Source organism: Gadus macrocephalus, chromosome 14 (assembly GCF_031168955.1).
Source record: "Gadus macrocephalus chromosome 14, ASM3116895v1".
In the NCBI taxonomy this organism is placed as follows: Eukaryota; Metazoa; Chordata; class Actinopteri; order Gadiformes; family Gadidae; genus Gadus; species Gadus macrocephalus.
The window spans coordinates 25,228,975-25,252,864 of NC_082395.1; the positions used below are offsets into that span (position 1 = coordinate 25,228,975).

The 23,890-nt window shown below is 48.1% G+C and overlaps 1 protein-coding gene across 1 annotated transcript; it reads left to right on the forward strand.

Moving 5' to 3' along the window:
- Positions 1-2,134: 2,134 nt before the first annotated feature.
- LOC132472577 (neuropilin and tolloid-like protein 2) lies at positions 2,135-14,142 on the forward strand. The gene is made up of 7 exons (XM_060072272.1): positions 2,135-2,621; positions 3,608-3,655; positions 4,051-4,178; positions 5,902-6,130; positions 9,884-9,997; positions 10,638-10,768; positions 13,125-14,142. Exons 1-7 carry the CDS (start codon positions 2,327-2,329, stop codon positions 14,076-14,078), a joined length of 1,899 nt encoding a protein of 632 aa, XP_059928255.1. The 5' UTR covers positions 2,135-2,326; the 3' UTR covers positions 14,079-14,142.
- Positions 14,143-23,890: the final 9,748 nt, after the last annotated feature.

Sequence of the window (23,890 nt, forward strand, 5' to 3'; positions counted from 1 at the left end):
CCTACGTGTTTAAGTTCACAAGGGGCAAACGTATACACACAGCACTACAAATGTCAAGATCGAAAAAGCTAAAAATAATTATAGCTGAACGCTTTATATCACATCATGAGCTGGCTGTTCTCAATTCACAACACATCCATCCAATCTACATGGCATTCTCACCAAAACCCATGCACTCCCACCCCACACACACACGCACACAATTATTCCATAATTCAAGCAAAGCGAATGACCAAAAGTCACTTTGAGGCAACAAGAGACTGACTCCACCGACTCCACTATCACAATCTCGCCCAGGCTATACCCAACACCGTAAGAAGGCTAACACTGGATGATTTAAGTTAGGCTACTTGGAGGCTATGGCTTTTCAAGTTCAAACAGCTGACCACATGAGGGCAAAAAACACAAAAGATCTCACCAAAGTACCAGCAAATCTTAAGCAATAAATATCGCATCTTACCTTTATTAATGTGCCAGTGGTCTGCAGATGTATCCCGCTGTGTAGCCTGCGTGCCTGCTGCCTAACCACATCCATTTAGTTCAACAGGTTTTCGCTCTGACACTGTCCATCCATGGTACTAGCGGTCTGGTGCTTTTTACCTATGTATTCAGGCTAAAATTAATTGACTGTCTGGTGCCTCATCATTGCATACCAGCCATAGAGTATTAGTATTAATATCTCATTCATTGTCCAAGTCAGGCTGCCACCTCATACAAAAATAATCCACTACGGTGCCGCAGAGGGGACATCTAGTCACGACTGAAAAAAGGCGAGATAGCGATACAACCAAAGCCCGACATTCTCTGATCCTACCTAGTTAATAATACAGCAAAATGTCAAAAAGGAGTGGACAGGACATCAGAGCTTTTTTTTAAAGCCAAGCAATTGAAGCTGACATGCACAGTAAGTGTGCTAGTGTCTTATGAGCTCAGCTAAATTAATATTTATTCTAGAAATATATTGTAATTATTGAGGTTTTTTTTTAGCTAGCTAGCCTCTACCAGCGCGACACACTGTTGGCTAGCATGCCTGGTGCTACTGGAGTGTTTTGCCCTATGTGCTTTAACGTTTAGCTTTCCTATTTAAATTAATTTTGAATTTACAACAGTACGAATTATTTATTTTATTTTCACTTCAATGACGTTTCGTTAGCAGTTTTCAGACTCCCCACTAGATGGTCGTAAATCATCCATATTATTTGTACCAAGTAACAACCATGGTACCAGGCAACCGCACACTCCAAACCTATATTTTGTCAAAAACCAATTACAATATTGATAACATATGCCACAACCAACATACAGTGGTCATAACATTACAATAAAGGTTACAAGACTTTTGTTTGCACACCACATAAATCTCATAAAATAGAGGGCATAATCAATTGAGTTAACACATTTTTATTTATTTATAAGGAACAGGAACCAAGTGCATCAGAGCTTAATGAAAGGCAGGAACTGGTAGATGGCAATGAAGAGGCGAGTTGGCAGAAACAAGTTCCTAAAAGGAGAAAACACTGCATTTTAAAATAAATAAATAAGACAGAGCTAAATCAATTAAGTTATCAATCTTCTGTCTTTGTTTACATTTGATCAGGGAGAGGAACTAAGTCAATCAGAACTTAGTGAAGCTAATGTTGGCTATAGCTTCAACGTCAATGATAGAACTTAGAAACGATCAAGATAAATCGTTCGCTGCCCTCGGTCAAACTACGACAAAGGAGTTTGTACAGATTGTCATCATCATGAATAAATATAGATACGTTACGTTACCTCCTCCGGACCTCTTCTCCTCAAATGCATGAGGCTGCAACCGCAGCAGATTGGAAGTGCGCAGGAAGCTGTCAGGTTCAGATTACACAGAGAAGGAGCCGCCCACCGTACCACCCACCCCTCCCCCATTCTAGAACTACTCATCCAAATGTTATAATTGTTGCAAATTGTTGACGGCTGTGTGCCGTATCCAGATGGATTGGTTCGCATCTGTCTCGCGCTATTAACATTCATTTTTAAAAAACTGCATTCAAATTTATTTATTTATTTATTTATTTTTCTGGTGGGGACAAAATGAGTCTTTACGAAAACTGGTGGGGACGCGTCCCCGGCGTCCCCGACGTAATCGACGCCTATGCTGTGTGTCCTAGTGGCTCGGTGGGGTTAGGGTTCATGGGGAACACCCATCACTGCTTCAGGAGTCAGGGAGTCAGCGGCTCCATGGGGGCCGTCTGAGCAGAGAGGGGGAACAAAGCTGATGGAGTTGGAGGCTTAGAGACCCCCCTGGTCTCGCAGAGCTACTACATATGATGTATCATAAGTTATATATTTAATGTTAATGTTATTATATGATGTACGAGGTATGATGTATGATGCAGCCCTTCCCAGGCAGAGGGTGCAGCTGGCCTTCGATAAGAGCTACTACATCGAGCCATCCTTCGAGTGCCGCTTCGACCACATCGAGATCCGTGACGGGCCCTTCGGCTTCTCGCCGCTGATCAGCCGGTTCTGCGGGGGGAAGAACCCGGGCCTGGTGACCTCCACCGGCCGCTTCATGTGGATCAAGTTCACCAGCGACGAGGAGCTGGAGGGGCTGGGCTTCAGGAGCAAGTACACCTTCATCGCTGGTAGGAGGAGGGGCGCGGTCCTGGGGGCCAGCGGGTTAGGGTGGAGGGTTAGGGTTAGGGTGGAGGGTTAGGGTAATGGTGGAGGGTTAGGGTGGAGGGTTAGGGTGGAGGGTTAGGGTGGAGGGTTGGGGTTAGGGTGGAGGGTTAGGGTAATGGTGGAGGGTTAGGGTGGAGGGTTAGGGTGGAGGGTTAGGGTGGAGGGTTGGGGTTGGGGTGGAGGGTTAGGGTAGAGGGTTAGGGTTAGGGTGGAGGGTTAGGGTGGAGGGTTAGGGTGGAGGGTTGGGGTGGAGGGCTAGGGTGGAGGGTTAGGGTTAGGGTGGAGGGTTAGAGTGGAGGGTTGGGGTGGAGGGTTAGGGTGGAGGGTTAGGGTTAGGGTGGAGGGTTAGAGTGGAGGGTTAGGATGGAGGGTTAGGGTGGAGGGTTAGGGTAAGGGTGGAGGGTTAGAGTGGAGGTTTGGGGTGGAGGGTTGGGGTGGAGGGTTAGGGTAAGGGTGGAGGGTTAGAGTGGAGGTTTGGGGTGGAGGGTTGGGGTGGAGGGTTAGGGTGGAGGGTTAGGGTGGAGGGTTAGAGTGGAGGGTTGGGGTGGAGGGTTAGGGTGGAGGGTTAGGGTGGAGGGTTAGGGTAAGGGTGGAGGGTTAGAGTGGAGGTTTGGGGTGGAGGGTTGGGGTGGAGGGTTAGGGTGGAGGGTTAGGGTGGAGGGTTAGAGTGGAGGGTTGGGGTGGAGGGTTAGGGTGGAGGGTTAGGGTGGAGGGTTGGGGTGGAGGGTTAGAGTGGAGGGTTGGGGTGGAGGGTTGGGGTTAGGGTGGAGGGTTAGGGTGGAGGGTTAGGGTTAGGGTGGAGGGTTGGGGTGGAGGGTTAGGGTGGAGGGTTATAGCGGAGGGTTAGGATGGAGGGTTAGGGTTAGGGCTAGGGTTAGGGTTAGGTTAGTCCAGACATAGTGATCCTCTCATCTGGCCTCTAAACTGATCTCTGATTTTATCGTTCCAGACCCAGACTTCCACCTGCACGTGGGGGGCCTTCTGAACCCCATCCCAGGTAGACTGCTGGAGGGCCCTAAGCTCTCTCTCTCTCTCTCTCTCTCTCTCTCTCTCTCTCTCTCTCTCTCTCTCTCTCTCTCAATCTCTCTCTCAATCTCTCTCCCCTCTCTCAATCTCTCTCCCCTCTCTCAATCTCTCTCCCCTCTCTCAATCTCTCTCCCCTCTCTCTCCTCTCTCAATCTCTCTCTCTCTCCCCTCTGTCAATCTCTCTCTCTTTCTCTCCCCTCTCTCTCTCCCCTCTCTCTCACTGGGGAAGGAGGGAGATGATACACATGATGCATACGTGTACAAGCACATGCAGTAAATGGTATGAAATGGTGCAACCAAAACTGTTTCACCTCCCCTTTCCTTCCCCGTCCGTCTCTCCCCCTCTCTCTTCCCTCTCCCCCCCAGAGTGCCAGTTTGAGATGGCCGGCTCTGACGGGGTGATTCGGTCCAGTCAGGTGGAGGAGCAGGACCAGGTGAAGCCAGGAGAGGCTCTGGACTGCATCTGGATCATCAGAGCTCCACCCCAGTCTAAGGTCAGCCCCTCTCTCGCCCCTCCCTCGCCCCTCCCTCGCCCCTCCCTCGCCCCTCCCTCGCCCCGCCCTCGCCCCTCCCTCCCTCGCCCCTCCCTCGCCCCTCCCACAGGACTCCCACAGGACTCAGACCGGAGAGTGTTTAGTGTTCCGTTGACAGGAATCTCATCCCATCTACTCGGGGGTCATTAAATTTCATTTTAATTTAATCCGTGCCCGAGACCCCATACCCAATCGATAGTGCTATCCATACATTCATACTTTCTTTGCTATTTCAAATGAGTAAAATTGTATTCAGGACTTCAGCGACTTACTGGGTGCATTGTTACGGAAGAACCAGACTGGGACCAGTGTGTACAGACCAGTACAAGACACCAGACTGGTACCAGTGTGTACAGGCCAGTACAAGACCAGACTGGTACCAGTGTGTCCAGGCCAGTACAAGACCAGACTGGTACCAGTGTGTACAGGCCAGTACAAGACCAGTCTGGTACCAGTGTGTACAGGCCAGTACAAGACCAGTCTGGTACCAGTGTGTGCAGGGTTCATCCAAGATTATAGTTACATTGCACCTGCTTTTTGATCGTCACAGATTGGGTTATGGGGGGGGGGGCATGCTGTTTGGTCCTTGTATACCATAAGGGACCTCTGAGTCCTAAGCCCTTATGCCCTCCATTAAAGTAAAGTAAAAACAGGGACAGATTTGTAGAGCAAACTAAATCTCCTCCCCTCGGGGAAGGGGCCAGGAGTCCCAGGCTGAATGAGAACAGAGTGAAGGTCACATCAGCATCTTGAGCAGCGCTGGGCTCTTGGAGCTGGTGCCACGCTGAGCAGATTGTGTGATCCTAGTAATTACCTTTCTCTGCCTGGGGGGTCATTACCAATCACCTCCACGTCGCAATTCATCACTGCATGCCCCTGGCACATCCTGATAAGCAAAGCCATTAGTGTGTTGATGCATCATCATCTTATTATTAGAGAAATGTTCAGCTGAAGACAATACAGTACCAAATCATTTAAGTTTGCATGATCTTATTTTTAGTGAATGTCCAGTTTCGTCATGGAGGGACATATTGGGTCTGAAGTAGCCTGTTGCACTGAAATAAACCGGTTGGAGAAGAGACTAAAGAAGAAAAATTGGATATTAGATTCAGGACATCCCGTGGTGTGTCAAGACTCAACCTGTGACAGACTGTTAAAATATCCAAGATCAAATTAAATGATCTTGGATCTTCAGAAATCAGATTTAATATGTGGTTTCAGCCCACACATGTTCATGGCTTTAGCTCTGGGTGTCAGCAGGACGTTTGTCATATTTTAAAGACTAAAGTCTAACTCTGAATCACTGTTTGCATAATTTACAGTGCATTGCATTAGCAGTCACAGTCAATTAGAAGCTTGCATGTCTGAACGTTTTTTAAGACCAGTTATACCACATCAACTATGCATGATATCTATATATATATCTATAATTATGTCATGTAACTAGGTGATGATTATATATATCATATAACTAGTTGATATTTATATCATATAACTAGGTGATATATCTATATCTATATATGATATAGACATATATGGTATATGTAGGTGAGAGGATATGGAGGGGTTGGGGCTTCCAGTGGAGTGTAATGAACCCTAGCAGAACTCTGATGTCTTCAGTTCAGTGCTGAGGTCGGCAGTGACGAGAACCGCTCCGTTGACGGTGAGCTGGCCTCTGTTCCAGATCTACCTGCGCTTCATGGAGTACCAGATGGAGCACTCCAACGAGTGCAAGAAGAACTTTGTGGCAGTGTACGACGGCAGTAGCGCCATCGAGAACCTCAAGGCCAAGTTCTGCAGCACGGTGGCCAACGACGTGATGCTGGACAGCGGCGTGGGCGTGGTCCGCATGTGGGCCGACGAGAAGAGCCGGCTCAGCCGCTTCCGCATGCTCTTCACCTCCTTCGTCGACCGTGAGTCCGCAGGCTCCTCCCCCTCACACACCACGCCCCTCTGAGTCCCACAGGCTCCTCCCCCTCACACACCACGCCCCTCGGAGTCCCACAGGCTCCTCCTCACACATCACGCCCCTCTTCGCAAAAATGTTACGATTTTAATTTTAATAAAGAAACATTTCCGCCATCAAATACAACAGAAGAGGTCTATGGTATTTATGTTTTTTAATAACATGAGAACATAAATAAGGTAAATATAGTAGGCAAAGCATAAGCCTCAGAATCTATTCGTTGCAGCAGAGTATATAAGAGTAATAACATGCTGTTATATAACCGGCTCAGTGACATTTCATTGATTCGATGAATCGTAGCTCAGTCGATTCCTCAAGTGTTATTTCCTGGTGATGGAGACTGTTGATCAGATGATAACTAAGGGGTTACAGGAGAGAAAAACAAATAAATATTCAGCTACTTCATAGCATCTTATCCTAGCTATCTTTGTTGTATATAGGGAATGGGTTAACCTAACGATTGTTAGTGCTTGGCACATGGTTCGATGAACATCCTTACTCTACCGACTGAGATTTATAGTTTTTTCTCTTTTTTCTGTCCTTATTGTAATTTGCTTTGGATAAAGCGTCTGCTAAAGGCCTTAAATGTAAATGTACATGTAAAATGACCCCCTGAAAGAAGGTGTTTCTTACGTAATCAGTCTGGAAGTGAGTGTGTGTCAATGGGAGATGTCCATACATTGACATTCTCTTGTGGTGCGCCTTGTGTGATGACGTAGTGAACCCCAGAGGGGTTAGGCCAGCTTAGCAGTGATCAAGGCTGACAGTAAGATGGTGTGTGTGCGTGTTTGTGTGTCTGTGTCTGTGTGTGTGTGTGTGTGTGTGTGTGTGTGTGTGTGTGTGTGTGTGTGTGTGTGTGTGTGTGTGTGTGTGTGTGTGTGTGTGTGTGTGTGTGTGTGTGTGTGTGTGTGTGTGTGTGCGTGTGAATGTTTGTGTGCGCATGCGTGTGTGTGCCGCATAAATGTTAGTGAATATGCTTCCTATGACAGATGGTAAAACACAGATATGTGTTCTTTCCTTTTCTGAATTTAAATAGTCGTAAAGTGGCCCCCACACCCATTATGCGACTGGAATAGAAGGTCTACATTGTGCTGAACTGGGTCGGGTCGTCCCTTTCTGGCAATATGTGATGATGTGATAAAGAGATAGCGATCGGCTGCAGGCCAAAATAAAACCTTGTATCAGTATATCTATAGTCTTTAATCATGGCTGAACTGGGGATGGGTTAATGGGGCTGGGCTGTGTTTAATTATCTAACTATTGAGTGCATTAGATGGATAAATGGAGGCGGGAATACAACCTGCTGGTGGGTACTTTGCAATCTGGTAACACAGTGTGTGTGTGCGTGGGTGTGTGCATATGTACTTGTGTCCGTGTGTGCGTGCTTGTGTGCTTGCCTGCGTGCGTATGGAAGGTCATAGCGGTCCAAACTACGCCTCATTGAAGACATGACAACATGTATTCGTTAAAATTGATGTCAAGTACGGCGTTTAAAATAACATATTTTACATAATTTTTCATCATTAAGACGCGTTTTGAAAACACTCAAATGAATAACCTCCTCCTCTTGATCCTCACAGTAATAATGAACCCCTCCACCCAATCAACACTAACCAAAGTCAGACCACAGCAGACTATCAAAGATCTTCATTATTCACTTCTCTCCACTATGACGCTCTATCGCGTGTTTAAACCAGTTTAATTCAGTTATACACTGTAGACTAAACATTATTCACTTCGCTCCACTATGAGGCTCTATCACGTGTTTGAATAATGTTCTGTGAGGCGGTTTTACCAAGAGGCAATATTAATTTACCTAGTAAAATAAATACTGATGATTGTTAATGTTTGTAAAGGTAGTCGTCTAATATGAAGTCAAACCATCGTTTGACACCTCATGATATGTGTTTAATCTGCGTTTAACATTATATTTATTGATGTGCTTGCGGAGGTTGTTCATTCATGAAGGGGCTGATTTTAATGTCATCAATATAATGTTGGATAATGAAATACAAAGCAGGAACTTGTGATGCTTTTCAAATCACAGATTCAGCCCAATGCAAAGCCTCATCTGGAATGAGCAATAAGACCACGAGGTTCAATGTAATATTATATGAGCCTCATAATTTAGTTTCAATCTGCGTTTCATTTATGTTAGCCTACTAGAGGTGTGAATTAACTGTTATGATGCCACTATTTGGCATTGTATTGATAGACCGTCAATGTGGCGCAACAGAACGAGCGTTCATGTCACCATTCTTTTTTTAACAGTCGGACTCGTCAGTATTGAGGCTGCCAGACATTTGGGGGTCCTATGCCTGCTTATTTTGGAGGCCCTATGCCTGATTGCTTATTTGTGCCCACAGTATGCGTACATTCGCGGGTCCATTCTCTACTTCACGTCAACTACTTCGGACTTCGCAACTTGGTCAATTCCTAACTGTTAACCCTTTGTTCAAACATTAAGAAAATCTAACCACTTTAATCTTCAAATCTTCTGCAACAGATTTTCGGTATCATGTATACTTTTTTCAGAATCAACACTTTAATTAGGTTAGTGCTGCATGCAGCGCTCACCTATTGTTCTTCATAGGCTTTATTCTTTCTTTCTTTATTATCTTCTAAAAACTTTGGAACCCTACTCCTCCCACAGTTTTTCATCTAGAGACTCCATTCCACTTTTAAAATGTTCATATTATATTGGCGCACTTCTACTTTCCTAGTAGTTTTCTTATTTTTAAATATCCAACTTTAAGTCCTTACATTTTATAATGGAAGTCAATGGGAGGATGCCGGAGCCGTCCTCCCATTGACTCCCAACATTGGTGCTAAAAGGATTAATCGATTGCAAGTATATCGGGCGTTTGTGTGCGGGGACCCCCGTTTATATGGCTAGAGGCTAGTTGATTGCTGGATATTCTGTGTACTCCCGGGGGAAGCAACATACTTCCCCCGGGAGTACACAGCAACAACAACAATGCTTTAAAACAATCTTTTTAACGTCATGCTATCTACACAAACGAGAGTCACGTGAAAGCTGAGCCTCCAAGGAGTCTAACGGTGTTAGCCTCATCACACCCCCAGCCCACCCCCATCAGGTCCTACACCTCCACCCCCACCCCCATCAGGTCCTACACCCCCACCCCCACCCCCATCAGGTCCTATACCCCCACTCCCATCCCCATCAGGTCCTATACCCCCACTCCCACCCCATCAGGTCCTACACCCCCACCCCCACCCCCATCAGGTCATGTACCCCCACTCCCACCCCATCAGGTCCTGTACCCCCACCCCATCAGGTCCTGTACCCCCACCCCATCAGGTCCTGTACCCCCACCCCATCAGGTCCTGTACCCCCACCCCCACCCCATCAGGTCCTGTACCCCCACTCCCACCCCATCAGGTCCTGTACCCCCACCCCCACCCCATCAGGTCCTGTACCCCCACTCCCACCCCATCAGGTCCTGTACCCCCACTCCTACCCCATCAGGTCCTGTACCCCCACCCCATCAGGTCCTGTATCCCCACCCCCACCCCATCAGTTCCTGTACCCCCACCCCATCAGGTCCTGTACCCCCACTCCCACCCCATCAGGTCCTGTACCCCCACTCCCACCCCATCAGGTCCTGTACCTTGACCTTCCTCCTGTGGTCCCATTGATGGCTCTAACATGTGTTTATTTGATCGTTTCCACCTTCAGCTCCGTGCTCAGCAAACACGTTCTTCTGCCACAGCAACATGTGCATCAACAACTCATTGGTGTGTAATGGGGTTCAGAACTGTGTCTACCCCTGGGATGAGAACCACTGCAAAGGTAAAGGGTTCTCTTTGCTAATGACAGCTGGATCCCATCAGGGTTTTTCTGTTCTCACATCTGAACAATTACCAAACTTGGGTTCTTTAGCCTGCCTCTGTTCAACTGCTCACCTATATTCCTCCCTCTCTCCCCTTCCCCTTTCCCCCCCTCCCTCTCTCCCCCCTCTCCCTACTCCCCCTCTCCCTACTCCCCCTCTCACCTCTCCCGCTCTCCCCCTCTCACCTCTTCCGCTCTCCCCATCTCTCCCCTCTCTCTCTCTCTCCCCTCTCTCCTCTCCCCTCTCCCACTTTCCCCTCTCCCTCTCTCCTCTCCCCCTTTATCCCCTCTCTCCTCTCTCCCCTCTCCTCTCTATCCCCTCTCCCCTCTCTCCCCTCTCTCCCCTCTCTCCCCTCTCCCGCTATCCCCTCTCTCCTCTCCCCACTCTCCTCTCTCCTCTCTCTCCCCTCTCTCCCCTCTCTCCCCTCTCCCCTCTCTCCCCTCACTTCCTCTCCCCTTTCTCCCTCTCTCTCCCTCTCCCCTCTCTCCCCTCTCCCCTCTCTCTCTCTCTCTCTCTCTCTCTCTCTCCCCTCTCCTCTCTTCCTCTCCCCCCTCTACCCTCTCTTCCTCTCCCCTCTCCCCTCTCTCTCGGCCGCCTCAGAAAAGCGCTACAAGGGGCTGTTCCACCAGATCACCCGGACCCACGGCACTGTCATCGGGGTCTCCTCGGGCGTGGTTCTGGTTCTCCTCATCATCTCCATCTTCGTCCAGATGAAGCAGCCCAGGAAAAAGGTGACCTAGACCAGGGTTTATACAGTAATTCTTAAGTTGAATTTGCTACCTTTTAATACCTACACCATATTTTTTAATACCAGCACGCCTTCAAGAGAGAGAGAGACCAAAGGAGTTGGATTAATCAAGATGTCCCAACGGGACTTGGTCCATAGTTTTTAATAAATATGTTACGAAGTAGACATAGACAGAGAGTGCCAGAGAGAGAGAGTTTTTGTGTCCAGTGTTGAAGTTAGGTCATAATTACCTCGTTAAATATTGTTATTACTGTGTAAAGGTTTTACATGAAAAAGTAGCGTGCAGTAACGCGTTACACACAACACCAGACACGTTTACATGGACACTTCTGATCCGATTAGTTTTATAATCGGAATAGATCTATTCCTATCATGCAATCCATATGTATTGTATATAGGCGTATGGCATTTACAAAAGTGGTAAGCTTACGTTCGTATGTCTCTCGCGCTCAACCGTGGACTTATATGATATATGTAAGGGATAATGTTGTAGTACAGAACGCCGGTCTTTATCGGGTAAATAAGCCCCGACAGGGCAGACTGGACCGCGATGCGAAGCGGAGGTGTCTTGCTTCGCCCTGAAGGGGCTTATTTTTGATAATGACCGGCGACGTTCTATACATTATTACAAGGCTCCTTGCCAAAATGAAACAATATATTCACACGGTGTGTCATTTTACAATTACCATTCGTATTGTTGATCAGCAGAAAAATAGTCTGCCAAAGACGTTGATGACGTCGCTTAGAAACGGGACACGCTGGGGATGATAAGTTACCGGACTACTTACGGAGTTGTAAGAAAGACATGAATCAGGCAAAAATCGACTTTCCTTGACAGCGGTCAAGTTCGGTATGCATAAAAGTACCAACTGACCAATTGTGAAATACTGCAGCTGCTGATGCCATCTCCCAAGTTAAAAAGAACCCACCCCAAACCAATCGGCATAAGTGTATACATGTCGATTATAGCGGACTACACCACCTCTTCTATTCCGCATGGAATTCTATTCCGATTGAGCTTTTCTTCCACTTCTAATCGGATCAAAAGTGTCCATGTAAACACGGCTGTCTACCGATCACATGGTAACGTCAAAATCCATACCGTAGCGCAAATTCACACCAGTGTACTTTCTATAGAGGGATTATCAGTCTAAGTCACTCCCCGCTCTACGCACATGTCATATGCAGAAAGAGACGAGAGCGAAAAGAGCCGCAATCATGTCTTGTTGTGCGGTTGGTTGCACAAACCGTTTTAATAAGACTGATTATCCCATTTATTCTACTTCTTGCTTGCCAACATAATAAAACAATTAGAATACTTCAATAATTATGCTTTTTCTTATTCGTATTCCATGCTTATTAAATGTATACTCTGTTTGAATTCATCTCCCTCAAAAAGTAGCCCCTTTAATTACGATCGATCAAACATGTTTTTGACACCTCGAAAGGCATTATCCTGCTTATAATTTTTTCACATAAATAGGACGGACCTTAGCTACGACTTGGCATCGGGAGGTATTTTAGTCCGCTGAGGTTTGAGCCAGAGAGCTAATGTTATGGATTGTACATAATTATAATTCGAAATTCGTCCTAACCTTTATGCCACAGATACTCTAGGGTCTATAGCATATAACTGCGTTGTCTGATTACAGTTTAATTCATTTTTCACAATTTACCAGCTCTCGTTTTGAAGAATAATCACTGCGCCATTAGTTTCAATGGAAATCGTGACGTCTATACTTTCAACGTAAAGTGTACATATTTATAATTGGAAATTCTTCCCGGCCTTTATACCACAGATACTATTGGGTCTATAGCATATAACCTCGTCTTCTGATTACAGTTTAATGTAACAGTAAGCTGACAACATCGCTAGTTAACACCGCAACTGCAAATTAACCACCAGTTTGTTTCAGCGCACGCACCACGTGACATCATTGATATCACTCAGGTACTACTCGCAACATAAAAATAAATCCACTCAAGTTTTAGTAATTTTAGGAGATAGGCCTGCACGTAAATTACACAAATTGAAAAACTCATAGGCCTTGTTGGAAATTGAACACCAGTCAGTTGAAATTTATACATTTTTTAATATTTATTAATGGCCTTAATTTGGGCTAATTTCATATGCTTCATTTTAATACCTTTAACAACCCCCGCGGAAACCCTGTACACGCCCCCTTATGATCCGGGCCGTCTGTCTGCTCCTCCTTCAGCAGCCAATCATCAGTTGTTGTTGTTGTTGTTGTTGTTCCCAGGTGGTGTGCCGGACTGTCTGTCTGCTCCTCCTTCAGCAGCCAATCATCTGCTGTTGTTGCTGTTGTTGTTGTTCCCAGGTGGTGGCACGGCGGCCTGGCGTCTTCAACAAGGCAGGCTTCCAGGAGGTGTTCGACCCGCCCCACTACGAGCTCTTCTCCCTGCGGGACAAGGAGGTGTCCTCCGACCTGGCGGACCTCTCTGAGGAGCTGGACAGCTTCCAGAAGCTGCGGCGCTCGTCCACGCTGTCGCGCTGCGTCCATGAGCACCACTGCGGCTCGCAGGCCTCGGTGGTTACAGGGGGCAGCTGTGGAGGCGGAGGTGGAGGTGGAGGTGGAGCTGGAGGTGGTGGTGGAGGTGGTGGTGGTGGAGCTGGAGGTGGAGGTGGTGCTGGCGGGGCTGGTGGGGCTGGTGGAGGCAGCAGCAGCGGCAGCATGAAGCACAGCCGCACCACCCTGAGCTCCATGGAGCTGTCGTACCACAACGACTTCTCCAAGCCTCCGCCCATGAAGACCTTTAACTCCACCTCCAGCTACAAGAAGGGTTGCTACGGCTACAAGCAGCACCCCCAGACTCATGGGTGTGACCAACAGGCGGAGGACCGCGTCCTGGAGGAGATCCCCTGTGAGATCTACGTACGAGGGGGGGGAGGAGGGGGGGGTACCGGAGGGGGAGGCATCGGGGGAGGCATCGGGGGAGGGGTCGGCCTGGCGGGAGGAGTGAGTATGGCCAGTGCAAGCAACATGGTGGGGGGCATGGGAGGGGGTATGGGTGGGGGCATGGGAGGGGGTATGGGTGGGGGTATGGGTGGGGGCATTGGAGGGGGTATGGCTGGGGGCCTGGGAGGGGGTATGGGTGTGGGCATGGGAGGGGGTATGGGTGGGGGCATGGGAGGGGGTATTTCTGGGGGCATGGGAGGGGGTATGGGTGGGGGCATGGGAGGGGGCTGTGGGACCCTCAGTCTCCGTGGCAACAGCACCCGCAACAGCACCAATGTGGTGGACCAGCAGCGTACGATGTCCATGGACTTCTAGGTGGACCAGGAGGGAGGAGTCAGGAAGAGGTCTTCAGGGGGGGAGGAGGAGTCAGACAGGGGGAGGAGGAGTCAGACAGGGGGAGGTGGAGTCAGACGGGGGGGGGGAGGAGTCAGACGGGGAGGCGGAGTCAGAAGGGGGGAGGAGGAGTCAGACGGGGGGAGGTGGAGTCAGACGGGGGGAGGTGGAGTCAGCCGGGGGAAGGAGGAGTCAGACTGGGGGAGGAGGAGTCAGACGAGGAGGAGGAGTCAGCCGTGGGAAGGAGGAGTCAGACGGGGAGGCGGAGTCAGAAGGGGGGAGGAGGAGTCAGACGGGGGGAGGTGGAGTCAGACGGGGGGAGGTGGAGTCAGCCGGGGGAAGGAGGAGTCAGACTGGGGGAGGAGGAGTCAGACGAGGAGGAGGAGTCAGACGGGGGGAGGAGTCAGGTGGGATGAATACAAAAGCTCCGGATAGGCCAGAAATTCCAAACGGAGGACCAACCTGCTTCTGCTCTCGCCTCCACCTCCCACCTGAGGACAGTGAAGAAGAACGTGTGGGAGACAAGTGGTTCTCCTGGTCGTCTGATTGGTGTATGGTGTCCTCTTCATGGCAGCACCATCTTACTGGCATGGAGACCCTGGCCCGTTTTTACACTTTCACCTGTCATGCAGAGATTATGACGTACATATATATATATATGACACGTCTTCTAATAATTTATTGAGTCTTTACTTTTTTCTGTGTATTGTATAATTAAACAAGAGTATATCCGGCCTCATGGTGTTGCTTGGCTTTTAACTTGTTGATCTTCTCGATGGTTGCTCAGATAAACTTTTTCCATGTGTGCTGCTGGCATTGAAAATATTATTAATAATGAATGAATAATGAGAGGAAAAACTGACAATAATGCTTACATAAAAGATTTCAGCTCTAAGCATTTTTTATTAAGAAAAAAAAATGGGACTAGGACTTACCTGAAATGAGCTTTATAAATGATCTTTGTTGGTCTGCGACCTTCGTGAGGATGTGTGAAGAGTCCCTCTTCCCGACGTTATGCACCTCTGGCTACCAAGTACAAACAAGCACAATAAGAGACCACCTGACCAAGGCGTAGCGTGTAGCTGGGTCAAATGTACTGATTCCAATCCCTGGTTGTAAAATGTTATGTTGAATTAAATGAGAGAAACTCAACCCCGTCCCCTTGTGTGAGATTTCTTCATTAGAAAGCTAAGATGTAAACATCACCTTAAAGGAAGAATGTAATGTTATGTAAGAATTAACATTCAAGAAAAGACACTGGTCTGTGTGTTTGTTTCATAAATCTGATGAATACACAACAATCATCAGAAGGGTATTTTTTATTTGATATGCTATACACTTAATAATATCTAAAACGGTTTGTTTTTCGTTTAAGATGGCTATTTAGGAAACTTTTATAGCTATTCTTTTTTATAATGAATTGGAGGTTTCATTCCATTTCATACATTATACAATGGTTTGGACTCGAAATTACACTGAAATTACATTGTTTGACGTGCTTGATCAAAAAAAGTAGCCTACTGGTGGAAATTGATTCGTTATCATTTAAATGTGAAATGCAATCATTGTGTAAAATACATTGCTAAATTTATTATATTGATTTAACTTTTCTCGATTAAGGATGCTATTCTGGTCATTGAAGTGAATATTAACAATGCGTTCAACTGCACTGTCAACCTGTACCGCTGGGGGCAGCACCGAGCGACGTACAGCTGACCTGTACCTCTGGGGGCAGCACCCAGCGACCCGTGGATTGCGCATTGCGGAAGTATGAACTGTTCCTGGGGGAGGAGCAAGGTACGTTTTATCATAGCCCGGCTGTTTCCCAAAGTGAAGGCTGCAGCCTTGCTAGGACGCGTCCTTGCTAGTCGCGTCCTATGGAGATGAGACTAGAGTGCTAGCTCGAGTGCTTCCTAGCGTTTGTAACGTCGGACTTTGGGAACGACTTGGTAGTGTGGAAGCGCTTCCGCTTTTTAATACTGCGTGTCCGCTTGTGCGCTTATGAATAAAACATGGCAGCAATCAAGCTGATCGATATTTATTTGACTTTTGTCTGTTATGAATGCGGTCATGTCTCCTTCGCATGGAGCCTCTTTGGGGAAGTCACAAAAGCTTTGTTGTGGTTGATCGAATTGTCTTTATTAAAAGGAAAATCCATTAAATTTTTATAAAACTAAGTGAAATTGTCTGAGAACTTAATTCATGCATCACATTTACAGTACGGTTGATTACTATTATGCAGGGGGGAAAAGACAAAGAAAGAGATGATAAACGTGTATTTATTTGGATATATTATTTAACTGATCTGATTCATTCATTCATATATGCCTACAATCTACCAGTGCTTTGAACACATAAGTATATCATATAAAATACAATTAAATACGTTCATTAAAAATTACAAACATTGCAAATGATCGGTTGTGCATTAATTTTACAACATTGGATAGTGGCACTATCCCTTCCACCGGTAAACAAATGTTTGTGCGCCACCCTAAGGCGCACAAAAGCCTCCGTTTGCTGGGCTGACCCTAAAAAAAACGATTCAACACAAACATAAATAGGTATACATAAATAATGTAATCTTGTGAGAGAGTAAATTGACATTGGTGACAGTGGTGTTTAACACCAGCTACGTCCATGCAAAATATAGCAACGTATCATTAAGTTGCAAAAACGTTTGAAAAGTGGCACAGGTCTTTAGGCTTGATTATTTGCATTAACATGATGAATCTATAAAAAGCAATACGGCACAAAATATTTCTGAAAACTAATATAACTTCACTTCGTTTGAACGTGTACTGCTCTGCCATTTTCAAGAACCTGCCCAGTGAACGCAGAGGATTGTGGGTAGTTTTGGCTCGTCTAGGATGCAGCGATGCATCCTTGAAAAATCTCGGAATTCTCAAAAACAAAGGACGCAAAAATGGCGCGGCTTTCGAGTGTCCTCAACATTGGAACAGTGCTTGTCGGCGTTCTATGACGTAGCGTCCTTAAAAGGGCGGCCGTTGAGCATGCTTCCTTGACATTGGGAAACAGCCCCCGTCTACGGAGAAGGGTCCAGCTGCAGGCTTGGGCGTTTCCGTCATGATACAAGAACGCCCTTTAGGCGTTCCTGGTAACGTTTCATCGACCAATCACGAGGTGTTTCGAAAGGCATAGAGTGGCGAAGTCACGCCCCTTCCGGTAGAGCTCATGGGACCTATGAGATCGAAAAATATGAATGGGTGTCAATGGAGAGAAAATAATTATTTTCTGGTCCCAGTCTTTATATGCCCTGGATTACACATATGTTGTTTGTGGATTTAAAGGATAATTTTTCATGCTGTTTGTGGATTTCATAGGTCCAATGGATCTCATAGGTCCAATGAGCTCTACCGGAAGGGGCGTGACTTCGCCACTCTATACTGGGTTTCTATGGAGCCAGTTTCCTGCCATAATTCAAACCTGAAAAAAAAAGTTTCAAAGGCTTGTAAGTCTGGGTTTGAAAACTCAACACCTTGTGTGGCATCCCGCCACGTGGTCCTCTGCCTGGACGGGCCCGGGGTACCGTGGAGGACGGGGTGTACCACCCCCACCCACCAGCCGGCGAGGGAGAGCAGCCCTTTCGGCTCCCCAATCAGGGTGATTGGGGGACACCTGGCCGAAAGTGGAGGAGCCATTTTAAAAGGAGGCACAGCACAGCACAGCACGGGTCGGGTGCAGGAAGGAAGGGCTCGTGGCAAGGAGAGAGCCTAGAGGCTCACGGAGGCCCTAGAGACCGCGTCTCCTTTATGGTTTGATTGTTAAGTTGATTGTTGAATAAATGCCTGAAATGGCTAAAACCCCAAAGCCAAGCAAGTTTTGTCCGTGGAACCCGGCCCAACCGAGGACCGGGATACCACACTTGGTGGAGAATGCAGGCACAGGAAGAACCCACTATGGACCCCCGGTGAAGTACCCCACCCAGTCGGTATGCCGAACCCGGTCGGGACAGACGCCGCCGCCGCGAGAGACGCCGCCGCCGCCGCCGCCGCCAGGGACGTCGCCGCCGCCGCCAGGGACGTCGCCGCCGCCGCCAGGGACGCCGCCGCCGCCGCAAGGGACGTCGCCGCCGCCGCAAGGGACGTCGCCGCCGCCGCAAGGGACGCCGCTGCCGCAGCAGGAGAGAAGGCCGCAGCGCGAGACCGGGACGTGACAGTGCCGTCGGCCTACGCGGACGTGGGGACGGGCCGGCCCTGCATGCTGGCGACATGTTGGGCAAAGGAAGCGTCCGGGTGCCCAACCGTACCTGCGAGGGTGATGTCCAAACAGACGCAGGCCATAGTGGACACTGGCAGCATGGTCACCCTCCTCCGGCCCGACCTGGCGGTGGGAAGGGAAGGGTCACCCATGGAGGTGACATGCGTACACGGGGCAACACGAACATACAAGACCTGCCACGTGGTCGTCCGGACACCACAGGGGGTGTTTACGGCTAGGGCAGGGGTCGTGCCACACCTCCCGGTGCCGTTCCTAATCGGGAGGGTTTGCCGATATTTCGCCGGCTTTGGGACCCGGCACTAGAGTCCCGGGGCAGGAGAGATGCGGTCGCCGCCGCGGCAGGAGAGGCAGCCGCCGCCGGCGCAGCGGGAGACGAGGCGGCGGGAGACGAGGCGGCGGGAGACGAGGCGGCGGGAGACGAGGCGGCGGGAGACGAGGCGGCGGGAGACGACGCTGCCGACGCCCTGTCACGGCGAGATACCAGCCTGGGCGGGTCCCTCGGCTACCTGGGGCTTGGACAAAGGGTGGAGGAGTGTGGCATCCCGCCACGTGGTCCTCGGCCTGGACGGGCCCGGGGTACCGTGGAGGACGGGGTGTACCACCCCCACCCACCAGCCGGCGAGGGAGAGCAGCCCTTTCGGCTCCCCAATCAGGGTGATTGGGGGACACCTGGCCGAAAGTGGAGGAGCCATTTTAAAAGGAGGCACAGCACAGCACAGCACGGGTCGGGTGCAGGAAGGAAGGGCTCGTGGCAAGGAGAGAGCCTAGAGGCTCACGGAGGCCCTAGAGACCGCGTCTCCTTTATGGTTTGATTGTTAAGTTGATTGTTGAATAAATGGCTAAAACCCCAAAGCCAAGCAAGTTTTGTCCGTGGAACCCGGCCCAACCGAGGACCGGGATACCACACTTGTAAAAAAGGTTTTGCAACACTGAAAAAAGAGATTATAACCTGAAAAAAAATCAAACAAAAATTCGAACATCTGTAAACATGATTTTGTGTTCTATTTTATCTTCAACATTATCACCAACACATTTTCAAAGTTCAAACAATTTCACCAGCGCATTTGCAGAGTTTCAAATCTGGCACTGTTCTAACAGTGTATTTCATTGTTTCCCGGTTTTGAAACCTTGTAAATGGGATTCTGCAAACAGGTGTTCATACATTGAGAAATAAGTTTTGAAAGGTTGAATATTTAGTTGTAAAAACTTGTAAAGGTGTACGTTTACGCCATTGCAACGTATTTTTTCAGAACTGACTTTTCAGCACTGACTTTTCAGAGATTTGATCAGGCGCAAGCTTTGAGTCACGTGAATATTGGCAGTGTTCTGTCGCCAGAGCATGTGAGCGGAGCGCCGCGCAATTCCCGCTCCCCGCTCAGGAGGATGTCCGCTCATTTGCTCTGCCGCTCAATGTTGTGCCAGGGCGCTCCGCTCAAAACCGCTCCGCGCTCATCTTAAATTTCCTGCCACTCCGGCGAAATCGCTCCACGCTCCGCTCAAATTTTTACTTTTGTACTTCCCAAACTCCATCTTGCTACTCTCGCGGGCACACGAGCCAGTGTTGCGGGGGGGGGGTGGAAGGGTCTCACGTGACGAGTTTTATCCAATCAGGTTGCTTGGATGCTCCCATTGAAACCCATTCTATTCTACGTGAACCACCTACATGTAAGCCGCTAGAAGCAGTTAAAATCGGAGCGGACTGGAGCGGAGTGAAATCCCCGCTCCGGCCTTTGAATTTAAAACCGCTCTGCGCTCCAACCCGCTCCAACCTATTTCTTCCGCTCCGCTCCACCACCCGCTCCACGCTCTGCTCCGCTCACATGCTATGTCTGTCGCACACTCGTTTTGAAACTCCTGACAGTCAAATCTGAAGAAAAAAAAAAACGTTCCTGGGGGCGGGACCATTTAGCTCTAAACCTATTGGTTGCTCTCGGCTGACGTACATTCGAGGGGTAACGACAGTGTTACCCCTTATGTTTTTTTTCTTGACGACCAATAAAAAACTACAGTGTTACCCCTTATGTTTTTTTTAGAGCTGTCAGTTAAACGCGTTATTAACGGCGTTAACGCAAACCAAATTTAACGGCGATTAACGCAATTATTTTATTTAAAAAAAAAAATTAAAAAAAAATTCTTTGGCTCAAAACAAAGAAGCAGTAGCCTGACTGCTATGTTCAAATGACATTTGTTCAAAGCAGTCGTTTTATTATAACTATAGGCTCTTTTTTGTATCGTCCTGTTTTGATCAGTATATGCCAATGTTGTTATCAATAAAAAATCATTTGCACAAGGCAAGCCGATACACTTCACCATGTTGATAAGAGAATTAAAATGAGAAGAATTATGGGACAAAAAAATCAAGGGATATTTAGCATAGAAAAAGAATTTGCGATTAATCGCGATTAATGTGAGTTAACTATGACATTAATGCGATTAATCACGATTAAATATTTTAATCGCTTGACAGCTCTAGTTTTTTTTCATGACGACCAAAGAAAGACGACAGTGTCACCCCTCATGTTTCATTTGGTAAAAACGACAGTGTTACCCCCTATGTTTTATTCGATACATTTCGACAGTGTTACCCCTTATGGGTTTTTCATGTTTCATTTGGTAAAAACGACAGTGTTACCCCTTATGTTATTTTCCCATGATGACTGATGAAAAACAACAGTTTTACCCCTTATACTTATTTCTCATGACGACCAATAAAAAAGCGACAGTGTTACCCCTTATGTTTTTTTCATGACGACCAATAAAAAACAACAGTGTTACCCCTTATGTTTTTTTTCATGACGACCAATAAAAAAAAACAGTGTCACCCCTCATGTTTCATTTGATAAAAACGACCAATAAAAAACAACAGTTTTTTTTCATGACGACCAATAAAAAAAACTACGTTACCCCTTATGCTTTTATTCATGACGACCAATAAAAAACAACAGTGTCACCCCTCATGTTTCATTTGATAAAAACGACAGTGTTACCCCTCATGTTTTATTCGATACATTTCGACAGTGTTACCCCTTATGGGTTTTTCATGTTTCATTTGGTAAAAACGACAGTGTTACCCTTTACGTATCTTTTGATAAAAACGACAGTGTTACCCCTTATATTATTTTCCCATGATGACTGATGAAAAACAACAGTGTTACCCCTTATGTTTTTTTTCTTGACGACCAATAAAAAACTACAGTGTTACCCCTTGCGTTTTTTTTCATGACGACCAAAGAAAGACGACAGTGTCACCCCTCATGTTTCATTTGGTAAAAACGACAGTGTTCCCCCCTATGTTTTATTCGATACATTTCGACAGTGTTACCCCTTATGGGTTTTTCATGTTTCATTTGGTAAAAACGACAGTGTTACCCTTTACGTTTCATTTGATAAAAACGACAGTGTTACCCCTTATGTTATTTTCCCATGATGACTGATGAAAAACAACAGTTTTACCCCTTATACTTATTTCTCATGACGACCAATAAAAAAGCGACAGTGTTACCCCTTGTGTTTTTTTTCATGACGACCAATAAAAAACAACAGTGTTACCCCTTTGGAGTTTACCCCGGTAGACGAGAGGGTCGCCTCCCTGCGCCTAAGGGTTGTAGGGGGGAAAACTCTGACTGTTGTTTGTGCGTATGCACCAAACAGCAGCTCAGAGTACTCGGCCTTCTTGGAGACCCTGAATGGAGTCCTGTATGGGGCTCCAGTAGGGGACTCCGTAGTTCTGCTGGGAGACTTCAACGCCCACGTGGGCAACGATGGAGACACCTGGAGAGGCGTGGTGGGGAGGAACGGCCTCCCTGATCTAAACCCGAGCGGTCGTTTGTTATTGGACTTCTGTGCTAGTCATGGATTATCCATAACAAACACCATGTTCGAAGTCGAACATAAGGGTGCTCATAAGTGTACCTGGTACCAGAGTACCCTAGGCCGAAGATCAATGATCGATTTTGTGATCGTGTCATCTGATCTGAGGCCGCATGTTTTGGACACTCGGGTAAAGAGAGGGGCGGAACTGTCAACCGACCACCATCTGGTTGTGAGTTGGATCAGGGAATGGGGGAAATTTCCGGATAGACCTGGTAAGCCCAAACGAGTAGTGCGGGTGAACTGGGAACGTCTGGAGGAGGCCCCCGTCCTAGGTATCTTCAACTCACACCTCCGGCTGAGTTTTTCTGGCATTCCTGTGGAGGTTGGGGGCATTGAGCCGGAGTGGGCGGTGTTCAAAGCCTCCATTGCTGAAGCTGCGGTGGCTAGCTGTGGCCTCAGGGTCTTAGGCTCCTCAAGGGGCGGTAACCCTCGGACACCGTGGTGGACACCGGTGGTCAAGGAAGCCGTCCGATTGAAGAAGGAGGCCTTCCGGGATATGATATCCTGGAGGACTCCTGACTCGGTTGCAGGGTACCGACAGGCCCGAAGGGCTGCAGCTGCTGCCGTGTCGGAGGCTAAGCAGCGGGTGTGGGAGAAGTTCGGAGAGGCCATGGAGAAGGACTTTCGGTCGGCACCAAAGTGTTTCTGGAAGACTATACGGCACCTCAGGGGGGGGAAACGGGGAACCATCCAAGCTGTGTACAGTAAGGATGGGACTCTGTTGACCTCAACTGAGGAGGTCGTCGGACGTTGGAAGGAACACTTTGAGGAACTCCTGAATCCGAATAACACGCCCTCTATGTTGGAGGCAGAGCTCGAGGTTGATGGTGTTTCGTCGTCAATTTCCCTGGTGGAGGTCACTGAGGTAGTCAAACATCTCCGCAGTGGCAAAGCCCCAGGGATTGATGAGATCCAGCCAGAAATGCTAAAGGCTCTGGGTGTTGAGGGGCTGTCATGGTTGACACGCCTATTCAACATCGCGTGGGAGTCGGGTACAGTGCCAAAGGAGTGGCAAACCGGGGTGGTGGTTCCCCTGTTCAAAAAGGGGGACCAGAGAGTGTGTGCCAATTACCGGGGTATCACACTTCTCAGCCTCCCTGGTAAAGTCTACTCCAAGGTGCTGGAAAGGAGGGTTCGGCCGATCGTCGAACCTCAGATTGAAGAGGAACAATGCGGTTTTCGCCCCGGACGTGGAACTACGGACCAGCTCTTCACTCTCGCAATGATCCTGGAGGGGGCCTGGGAGTATGCCCATCCGGTATACATGTGTTTTGTGGATCTGGAGAAGGCGTATGACCGGGTCCCCCGGGAGAAACTGTGGGAGGTGCTGCGGGAGTATGGGGTAAGGGGGTCTATCCTCAGGGCCATCCAATCTCTGTACTCCTAAAGCGAGAGCTGTGTTCGCGTCCTCGGCAGCCAGTCAGTTTCGTTCTCAGTGGGTGCTGGTCTCCGCCAGGGCTGAGCCTTGTCACCAATCCTGTTTGTGATATACATGGACAGGATATCGAGGCGTAGTCGTGGTGGGGAGGGGTTGCAGTTCGGTGGTCTGAGGATCTCGTCACTGCTTTTTGCAGATGATGTGGTCCTCATTGGATCATCGGCCTGTGACCTTCAGCACTCACTGGATCGGCTGGCGGCCGAGTGTGAAGCGGCTGGGATGAGGATCAGCACCGCTAAAT